The following is an 11490-nucleotide window of genomic DNA, read 5'->3' as shown; positions in this document are numbered from 1 at the left end:
GACACTGGAGGACATTATGCTGAGTGAAATATCTCAGTCGCAAAAGGACAAATATTGCATGGAGCCACTGTTGTAAAATGGGACTGATATCAGGGTTGGGGTAAGACTGAGAGAAACTGGATAAATTGTATATACTGCACTGAAACAGATGAGGGAGTAAATAATTTAAAAGCGATGTATGATAGGGTATTATGGTTACCACAAGAGTCCACAATTAAGGGTGCATAGTGGAATGTACTTGGGGCAGCGGGAGGGGTGCAGGGGGATTGTGTACCAGGGACGGAGTGTTTCTTTTACTTTTGAAAGAGAGGAGCGAACTGGGGGTTGGGGGAGAGCTGGGTGGGGAGAGAATTGCAGCAATGAATGAATGGAAATCCAAAATCTCTGTAAATCCTCATTAAAATCATTAAAAAAAATAAAGCTTAAGAAAAAAAATTATTGGTTTGCTTACAATGTTCATATACATTGTATTTCACACAATTCTTTATTCACACTGTATTTCATACAATCATTCCCATGCGTTATTGGACCTTGCCCAATTACCCTGTCTTTTCAGGTACCCACTGTATCCTTCCCATTTTCTTCTTCCCCTCCATCCACTAACCAAATTATACAACCCTATACTTTCACTCCTACCCATCCTCACCTCTCTGCTCCCACTCCTCTCCAACTTGGGTCTCCATAAATGTTTTACTAGTTATTCTAGATAAGGATATGTTTTAATGTAAGGATTAGAGAGTAATTTGCCAAGGTTTAATATCTGTGAATTAGTTGGAATTCCAGTCTCACTTTGTGACATTAGGACTTTATTCTATACAATTGACTTAGAAAATAAGTCATGATGTCAAAAAAAAAAACCCTCTTATTCTACTCTTAAACTGATAGATCAAAATTTATGAGTTAATAATATAATAAAACACATTGATAATGTTTATTAAAGCAATTTTAAATACTATATAGAAATGTCTTTATTTATAATTAGAGAGTTCTCATGGCATAGTCTGTAGAGAGTTGTGCTGCTAACCTAAAGGCAACTGGTTTGAATCCACCGGCAGCTCTGAGGGAGAAAGACAAGCAGGTCTCTTCCCTTGAGATGTACAGCCTCACTGGAGTTTCAGCTATGAGTCGATCCAATTTTATGATAATAAGGAGTGGGGGTGTTAGTATTTATGATAATTATAAAAAATTTTTTTGCTGTGGTTGTGGTTGTTAACATGCCATCAAGTCTCCTGTAACTCATAGTGACCCTATGTACAACAGCCCCAAACCCTGCTCTATCCTGTGCTAATCTCACTATCTCTGACACACCTACCCCCATTACCCCAGTCACTGAATCAATCCATCTCATCCAGGATCTTCCTCTCCTGTACTGTCCCTCCACCTTCTCAAGCATGACATCCCTCTCAAAGGACTTAAGTATAAGTATGTCCGACAAAGCTTCAGAATCCTTGCCTCCAAGAAGAAGCCTGGTTTCACCTTCTCCAGGACGAACCTGTTTGCTCTCATAGCAGTCCATGGTATATTCAATATTCTAACAACACAGTTTAAAGGCATCAATTTTCCTTCAATTATGCCTAGTCGTTGTCCAGTTCTCTGATGCATGGCAAGTGATTGCAAAGACCATGGCCTGTATCAGGCACACCTTAGTCACCAGACTGACATCATTGCTCTTCAGTACTTTGGAGAGGTCTCTGACAGCAGATTTTCCCAATATAGTACCTCTTTTAATTTCCTGACTGCTGGTGCCAAGAGTATTGATAGTAGAGCCAATCAAACTGAAGCTTTTAACAATTTCAATGTCTTCACCATCTATCATGATGCTGCCAATCAGCCCAGTGGTGGGAATTTTTGTTTTCTTGATATTGAGGTTCAATCCATATTGAAGACTGCAGTCCTTGACCTTCTTCAGCAAGCACTTCATGTCCTCCTCAGTTTCAGCAAGCAAGGTTGTGTTATCTGCATAGCACAGATTGTTGATGAGTCTTCCTCCAATCCTGATGCCACCTTTCTCCTCATAGAGCCCAGCTTCCTGGGTATTCTGATCTGCATATATATTGAAAGGGTATGGAGATAGGATCCATTCCTGGCATACACTTTTCCCAGTTTTGAACCATGCAGTGTTTCCTTGCTCTGTTCTGACCACTGCCTCCTGGTTCAAGTATAGGTTTTGCATAAGCACAATCAGGTGTTCTGGGATTCCTATTCTTCTCAGAGTCAGCCACAGTTAAATGAAAATATTTTTTCAAGCTTTGTTAAAATAATGGACATATATATGTATAAAAATACATATATTATTAGAAAAGAGGAAAAACAGTAGTTACTTTTAAATCATATGATTGTCTGTTGTTGTTGTTATGTGCCGTCGAGTCACTTGTGACTCACAGCGACCCTATGTACAACAGCCCTAAACTCCGCTCTGTCCTGTGTCAATCGCACTGTCTCTGACACTCCCATCCCAATTATCCCAGTCACTGAATCAATCCACCTCATAGAGGGCCTTCCCCTCCTGCGCCGTCCCTCCACCCTCCCAAGCATGATGTCCTTCTCCAAGGACCGGTCTCTCCTCACAACATGTACAAAGTATGTTAGACGGAGCCTCAGAATCCTTGCCTCCAAGGAACCACCCAGTTTAACCCTTTTCAGGATGAATTTGTTTGTTTTGCTAGCAGTCCATGGTATTGTTAATACTCTTCTCTAGCACCACAGCTTGAAGGCATCAATTCTCCTTCTGTCCTCCTTGGTCATTGTCCAACTCTCTGATGCATAACATAATGATTGTTTACATAAGAAATTTTTATGATACTAGAACTAAAATTGTTTAGAAAAATGATGGATAGGTGCAATATAAAAAAATCAATAGCATACCAATATATTAACAACATACAACTAGAAATAATATAGTTAACATATAATTTAACTCTAATTTTTTGTTTGTTTCCTTCTATCTATTTCTGGCAAGATCTCAACATTGAAAAATACTCACAGAATGTACTAATCATTGGTGCCAGTATGACGTCCTTGAAGCAGTTTGAGTCCACTTGTCAATTTCATTGGACTGAAGCCTTTAATGATGAACTTACAACATTTAAAAAACCTATAGAAGAACTATATTATACAGAAAAGCCAGAATTACAAAGTCAAATGTGTAATTATGAAAAAGATTGCAATAAAAGTAAAGATTTGTTTAAGGGACAAAATCCAGTGGAAATTAGTCCACCTCTGACCTACTGCTGTGAAGAGAAACTGAGCATCATGGAAAAGCCACTGGCTAAAAATGCTGCCAAAGAAGCTGCTGCCCTCAGTCCTACTCATCCTCAGAGCTACTTGTATAGGGAGTGTGTTGAATACAGTGATGCTGAGGAATCATTTAATAAAGAGACTAGCTGTAATCTGCTTGATCATAACTTTAACTGTGAAGTGGAGGTAAGTCTTTTATAGTAAAACCTGTGGATTATTAAAGATAGGGAGTGTGGGGTCAGGTGGGTTTTGTTTTTTTTTTTAATATATCACCTAAAACTATTCTGTTCACACACACTTGTTGACATCGAATCTGAAGTGACATGATCATCCATTCAGATTTCTGAGGCTATAATTCATCTGGAAGGAGGTTATGCATCTTTTCCAGGTAGTGTGAAACATCAACTACTCATACATGTGACATTGCTTCTGTGAATTCCAAGAATCCTTTCTGAAATGGTAATCTGTTAAAAAAACTTTTTACTAATACAACCCAGTTTAAAATTGGGGACTAGCTGTTACTATATTATAATCTCTTTGAGGATCACGACTGCATTTCATGTTTTTATACACTGTAGTGTCCATCTGATGTCATAAATAAAATAAGCTTCTATATTTTCTGAGTGGCTTCCAAAGAAGAGGGGTCTAGCTACACTATGTAGCAGTGTTCTTCTATTGTTCCTAAGTTTTTCAAGGGCCTGTATTTTAGAAATGGATGGGAAATCCTAATTCCTAGTCTGTCTTAATCTCATACTTCTGTTAAAATTATGGATAACCCTGCTGGCAATTGAAACTCTGGATCAACCCAGTACAGCAAACTGACAAACAAGTACTACACTCATAGGAGCAAACAACTAACAAGCAAACATATATACACACCTAAATTATAAAATAAGTAACACTATGCAAATCACTCTCCCAACACACACACACACACACACAAAAACTGGCAAATGAGTGGTGTACTTCTCAGAGTAGACCATAAAAGAAACAGGTTTACAAATATCATGGCAAGTGGTAGCTCTTTGGCCCTGGCTGAGGCCAATGGCACCAGTGACACAGTGGAGGAGATAATGTGCAAGTTCCTATGAACAACAGAGAAACACTGTTAGATATAATATTGGAGGTAGAGGCCAGATTAGAAGTCACTCAAGATGAGGAGAAAAAGTTGTAAACATCAGTAAAAAGTGAACATAGAATGTTTAAGTTATTAATCTGGGAAAACCAGAAGCTTTAAAACTTGAAATGCATAAATATTGTCATTTTTGGCGTTAGTGAGCTGAAAGTAACTAATATTAGCCACTTTGAATCAGACAATCACAAGACCTATTATGCCAGGAATGAAAAATTGAGAAAGAATGGTGTTGCATTTATAGTCAAAAGGACCACTTCAAGATCTATACTGAACAGTGCTATGAGTGATAGAATACTTTCCATACACACACAAGTAAGGCCTGTTCATACAACTATTATTCAAACATATGTATTAACAACTAAAACTAAAGATGGGGAAATCTACCAATTTTTGCAGTCTGAAATTAACTGGACATGCAATCAGTATGATTAACAGAGTTGGTGACTGGAATGCAAAAGAAGGAAATTAAGAAGGATGTTGTTATTGTTGTTTACTACCAAATTAGAATGAACCCATAGTGGACTCTCCAGTGAGTTTTTACACAGGAGGTTACTCATCTTTTTCCCTCAGAGCAGCTGATGGATTAAAACTTTGTGCCTTTGGGATTACAGCACAGTTTTTTACCACAAGGACCTCATAGCTCCCTGCAAAAGGATTGGTAGCCAGAAATTACAGACTTGGTAACAGAAATGAGGCTGGAGATTGAATGATTGAATTCTGTGCAATGAATTATTTATTTATTTATTTATTTATTTATTTATTTATAATAAATATCTTTATTTTTTCCCCAGGGATGGGAGGGAACCCAGAAACAGTGACTACGCATATAGGCCTCACCTATGTGAGGCATCAGACCAAGTATATTTTTAGAAAGAATCGTTGGAGAAGCTCGATATAATCAGTCAAAACTAGGCCAGGTGCTGACTGTGGAACAGACTATCAATTACTCTTGCACAATTTCAAATTGAAACTGAAGAAAATTAAAACAAATTCACAAGAACCCAAATACAACTTTGAGTCTATCCCACCTGACTTTAAAAATCATCTCAAGAATAGGTTTGAACTTCTGAGAAACAAAAATGAAGTGGGAAGCATAGCACTCCTTGATCCCAAAACCTACTACACAGTGGCAGTAACCAAAACAGCATGGTACTGGTACAATGATGGGCACATAGACCAATGGAATGGAATTGAGAACCCAGAAATAGACCCAACTATCTATGGTCTACTGATACTCAATGAGGAAATAAAACCTATCAAATGGGGAAATGACAACCTCTTCAACAAATGGTGCTGGCAAAACAGGATTGCTACCTGCAGAAAACTGAAACAGGATTCACATCTCATACCATACTCAAATATCACCTCAAGGTTGATACCTGGGATTAAAGCCCCAAACCATAGTGTTCATAAGAGACACACTGGGACCAACCTTAGAAAGTCTAGTCTATGGTAGAAAGAGACTGCCAAATACGGAAAGAAATTCTCAATCTGAAGAGGATAAAATTGGTGAATGGGACCCTTCTAAAGATTAAATCCTTGTGCACATAAAAACTTTTTTTTCAACAGGGTGAAAAGAAAACCTACTGACTGGGAACAAATATTTGACAATACCATCTTAGACAAGAGTCTTATAATGAAAGTTTACAGAATACTCTTGGGCCTGCACAAGAAAAAGATTGATAACACAATTACAAAATGGGCAAAATACATGGAAAGAATTTTCACAAAGGAAGATATCTGAATGGCCAACAGATACATGATGAAATGTTCAAGACCACTGGTAATAAGAGAGATGCAAATCAAAACCACAATGAGATACCATCTCACTCCAGTAGCAGTGGCAAAGTTTAACAAGACAGCAAGTAATAAATGTCAGAGTGAATGTGGCAAGATAGGAACTCATACATTGTTGGTGGGATTGTAAAGTGGTACAACCACTCTGGAAGGCAATTTGATGCTTCCTCAAAAAGCTGAACATAGAAATTTGATATGACCTAGCTATTCTATATCTTGGAATATACCCCAATAAAATGATTAACTGAGGCTCAAATGGAGATGTGTACACCAATGTTCAAAGCAGCATTATTCACTATGACAACAACATGGAAACTGGGCACACATGTATTTTTCTAAGAGCCCTGAAGATGCCAACAAAATAACTCTTACATACTCTGAGAGAAAAAAAAAAAATTCTAGTATGGACAAGTAGATATAATGGCATAAATCCTAACTTTTTTATTATGCGTTTGAGGGTAAAATCTATGATCATTGTGTTCATTTTATAACTATGAACAATTTTTTCCATTTCTTTGTTGATATATAGCAGCATTTAAAAGAACTTTATTTCCTTTTACTGTGTGATTAATATTCTGGTGGCTTAGTAGTAGAAAGTTGCACTGCCAACCCAAAGGCACATGCTTTGAATCTACCAGCTGCTTCATAGGAGCAAGATGGACATTCTCCTCCCATGCAATTTACTGCCTCTGAAAACCTGACGGATGTTCAGCTGAGTCAGTTTTAACTCTACGGTTATATAACACTAACAATAGGGTTTCTCAGGATTGCTTTTTCCTCTCTTCATTGCATTTCTTTCCCATTATTCAGTTGATAAATATTTTCAGGCATCCACTTTGTACCAAGCCCTGTAATCTAGATAGGTTAGTAAGGATATTTCTTGTCTTCCTAAAGATAACATTTCCCTAAAGGTTTTTTACATTAACTAGATAATTGCACAGTTAAGTGTATACTTGCACCTGTGCCAAGTGCTGTGACTACAACTTACATGAACAATGGGAGTCTAAATAGGATATTGATATTCCTCCAGTTGTGAATATACAATTTACAATTACAAACCAACCCAGGTAAAATTTATTATATTAAAAATAAAAATCTAAGGTAGATACAATGGTTCATAAGAACAAACAGGCATTACTTTGCAACAAGCATCAAAATATTTTTTGTTATGTGCCAGTGAGTTGGAATTGACTTATAGTCAACCCTCTGGGAGGCTTTCAGACATTGTGAATTGTATGGGAGGAGATTGGCTGTCCTCCTGAGGAGCTGCTGGTGGATCTGAATCCCAGAGTTTGGGGTTTACAGCACACTTAAGTAGCATATGCTTCTTCAATAAGAATAATTCATCAAAATACAGGGATTTGGTGTCTTTAAGTTCTGAAAGGTTATGTAGTGAACTTACATATACAGTTGACTGAGTTTTATGTCATATATGTTTCAATGTTGTTTTGCCATAATATGCTGTACCTGTTTTAAAACTCTAAAAAGCATTAGTCAGCATAAAGTCAATCAGTCATAGGCCAAGTTTTTTGTGATTTACTTTTTTAAAAATAAAAGCATTCTTCAAAAGGCATTATGGAATAATAATTTCATTTAATTCATCTTATATTATGTTCAGAAAAGTTTTCTATCATAGAAAACCAATGGTGAGAGCGAGCACTAGAGATTCATTTTCCTTTAAAAGTACATATGCTTTTCAGGTTCCTATTTCCTCATATCCCTATTGCTTGTGGTGTACTATATACTATGCTGTTAGGTGCTTTGTGTACATTTACCAAGTAACTCCTAGAAAACTCCTGCCATTATTTTTTATTGTGAAAGTTATTTTGTGGCTAAGGAAACTAAACTTGGGATTTGACTCAAACCTAATGATCTTTCAACTTGTTCCCACTTATTTACTTTACTATCATTTACAGAGTGCTGTTTCACCAAATGATATGCAGAATTCTGAGGTGCCAGTTAACTACCCAGAAGCAGTCAGAGTTGGAACCATAGAGAGTCGGGACATCTTCTCAACTTGGTCCCCTGCAGATTTATGCAGCAGTGGAGGATCACAAGAGAACAGCAAGACCTCTAACACAGAAACAAGCTTTGATAATGTACAATCTCTGGAGGAAGATACGGCTTTAAGTGAAGTTTTACAGAAATTAAAACATACCAACAAAATGCAGCAAACTCAAATCCAGGATCTGCAGTGTGGTAACAGGCACTTAGAGAAGAAGGTTGAAGAATTACAGATGAAGATTACTGCACAGCAGGTGCTAGTTGAAGACATTAACAAACTGAAAGAGAATATAGAACAGTTGATTGAAGATAAATACAAAGTAATTCTAGAGAAGAATGATGCTGACAGAACATTGACAAGTGTGCAGGAAGTTTTATCTAATACCCAAAAACATCTTCAGGAATCCAGAAATGAAAAGAAAACCTTGCAGCTAGAGCTTAAGAAGATCAAGGTCAATTGTGTGAATCTACATGAAAAGTACCTAACAGAAGTGCAGCAAAAAAATATTTCTGTAAGTCAGTGCATTGAAATGGACAAAATTTTAAGCAAGAAAAAAGAAGAGATAAAGAGGCTGCAGCAACTCAAAGAAGAATTAGAAAAGGCCACCGCTTCTGCTCTAGACCTGTTGAAAAGGGAAAAAGAGACCCGAGAACAAGAGTTCCTGTCTTTACAGAAGGAATTCCAGATACATGAGAAGCAAAATTGGCAAGAGAGACAAAAGCTGAAATCTAGTCTTGAGAAACTAGTAGTGCAAGTTAAAAATTTGCAATTCATCTCTGAAAATGAAAGAGCTAAGAATGTGAAACTTCAACAGCAGATCAATGAACTAAAAAGGGAAAATGCAAAACTTCAGCAGCAGGTTATAAGGAGTGAGCAGCAAGAGCATGTCCCTAAAGTTGGGATAGTGGAGTTAAAGGAACAATTGGAAGAAGTTATGGAGTCAGATACTACAAAGGTATTGATGCAAATCATAATATCTGATGTAAAGCTTGAGTAATTTCTAATAGTCTTGTCATGGATATTTAGGCCCCTTTAAGCTATGGGCTTGAGTGTATCAGAGTTGATGAGGATAGAACATGGTTCAGATCGGTTGTTCAGAGGGTTACTATGAGTCATACTTGATGGCACTTAACAACAGCAATAAATTTTATAATGCATATTATTATATATACCATTTATATTGATAATTAGAAAAATGCCCTTACGTTTTTGCAACATTCACGTTTTTTGTCCTATAAAGACAATTTCCTTCATCTTATTAATTTTATCAGATTGGCTTTAGGTTTTTTTCTTTATCTGATTAATTTTATTAATCTGATCATTTTTCTTTTTTTGATGCTTGACTAACAGGCTTTATTTACATTGTTTACAGCATCATTTACTTATTAAATGAACTAGTACAGTTTAGTTACCAGAAGAACCATACTCATCTGAATTGTCTGTAAATCACTATTAGCTAAACTTATAACCTTGAATTTGCTTAATACAGTCAAAGTTTTAAATACAGAAAGCACAAGAATATATCATGTAGAAAGTATATCATCTGATCTGGGCAATTTAGAAGGTGGACTTTCAAGAAGTCTGAGGCACAATTACAAGAGAGCAAAAATTCCTGTACAACATATAGAAATGTAGCAAAAATAAAAACACAAAACCAAAACAAGGCATTAAAAAGACCTGAGGTTAGGGGGTGGGGGGAGAGGGCTGGGCAGGTAGAGAAGTGCAGCAATGAATGAATGGAAATCCAAATTCTCTTTAAATGTTCATTAAAATTATTAAAAGGGAAAAAACACACAAACCAAACCTGAGGAAGTTCATTGTAAAAATACTATTAAATTGATTTGATGGTTCTTTCTTAGAAACTGTCAAGGTTTTAAATATTAAAAGGCATGAAATGCATTATATGTTAATTTTTCTCAGTTGAAATTTCTAGTATAACAATATACTGAGATATAATCTACTTAATCAGAAGCTTTTTGGGGTTCTCAATAATTTTAAAATAATGGGATCCTGAGTTAAAAAAATTTGAGGACCATTGCCCAACATTTTTAAGGGTTTGGAATTTTTCTTCAACCTTTTACTTAAAAGGTAATCTTAACTCTTAACTCTAAAAAATCTGATTTATAGGGTGCAAAGATAAGGCCTTCTAATTTAGGCCTGAATTGCTTACCACATGGAGAAGTGAGCCTAAGTCATCCGCATGAGAAAAGAGCTCAACTGACCTCCAAAATTCACAGTTTGCTGACTCTAATGGCAGGATTTTTCACATGCAAGGTAATAAGAAAATCTACACTTTTCTAAAAATTAGGCAATTTCTTAGGTATCTAGTTTGGCCATGACAGTAATCTTAGGTGAGTGATTTTAAGATATGAACATTTTTTTCCCTCACAGCCTGAATTCAGGGTGCCAGCTGTAGGGAAAGCTTTTCTCTTTATTGACTTTCGGTTCTTTGATTCCTTGGTGATTTCCATGTGAATGGAATCAACCTTCCCATGTCTACTTTTTTATTTGCTTGCTTAAACCCTCTTACATAACAAGAGAGAGTGATTTAAGATGTACTTCAACATTAATACAGCCTCAATGACATAATAAAGTAAACCTATTCCTAAATATAATCAAGGGTGCTTTGGACAGAATATTAAATGATTCAGGAAGTATTAAATGAAGATGGAACAAATATACTGAGTCGTTGTATCAAAAGGAATTGGCAGACTCAGAAGAATTTAATGAAACAACATATGAGCAAGAGCCCATGATGATGAAGGAAAAAGTTCAGGCTGATTTGAAGGAAATAGCAAAAAATAAGGCCCCGGAAATAGATGGTATACCAACTGACATATTTCAGCTAACAGATGCTGCCCTGGATGTGCTCACCAACATGTGCCAAGGAATCTGGAGAACAACCACTTGGCCAACTAACTGGAAGAGATCTATATTTGTTCCCATTCCAAAGAAAGGTGAACCAACAGAGTTTGGAAGCTATAGAACAATATCATTGATTTCACATGCAAGCAAGAGTCTACTAAAGATTGTCCAACACATCAGCAGAGAACTGCCAGAAGTCCAGGCTGGGTTTAGAAGGAATCGTGGTACTAATTGTACCACTACTAAGTGTACTACTCATTGTAGCTAATGTTAGATGGATCTTAGCTGAAAGCAGGGAACACCAGAGGAATGTCTATCTGTGTTTCATTGATTATGCAAAGGCATTTGACTATGTGGATCATAACAAACTGTGGCTGACTCTGAGAAGAATGGGAATCCCAGAACACTTGATCGTGCTAATGTGAAACCTGTACTTGGACCAAGAAGCAGT

The 11490-nt window shown here is 36.6% G+C and overlaps 1 protein-coding gene across 1 annotated transcript in view; it reads left to right on the top strand.

The window, feature by feature from the left end:
- The window catches only part of CAGE1 (cancer antigen 1), a 91320-nt gene that overhangs the window by 22087 nt on the left and 57743 nt on the right, over positions 1 to 11490 (top strand). The window contains 3 exon segments of the mRNA XM_006888765.1: positions 2960 to 3423; positions 8086 to 9129; positions 10302 to 10448. Of these exon segments, the coding sequence (XP_006888827.1) occupies positions 2960 to 3423; positions 8086 to 9129; positions 10302 to 10448 (1655 nt within the window).

The sequence above is a fragment of the Elephantulus edwardii genome, unplaced genomic scaffold (genome assembly GCF_000299155.1).
Source record: "Elephantulus edwardii isolate Elephantulus edwardi_28Jun2011 unplaced genomic scaffold, EleEdw1.0 scaffold00071, whole genome shotgun sequence".
NCBI lineage: Eukaryota > Metazoa > Chordata > Mammalia > Macroscelidea > Macroscelididae > Elephantulus > Elephantulus edwardii.
This window is presented reverse-complemented; position numbering and strand designations above follow the sequence as displayed.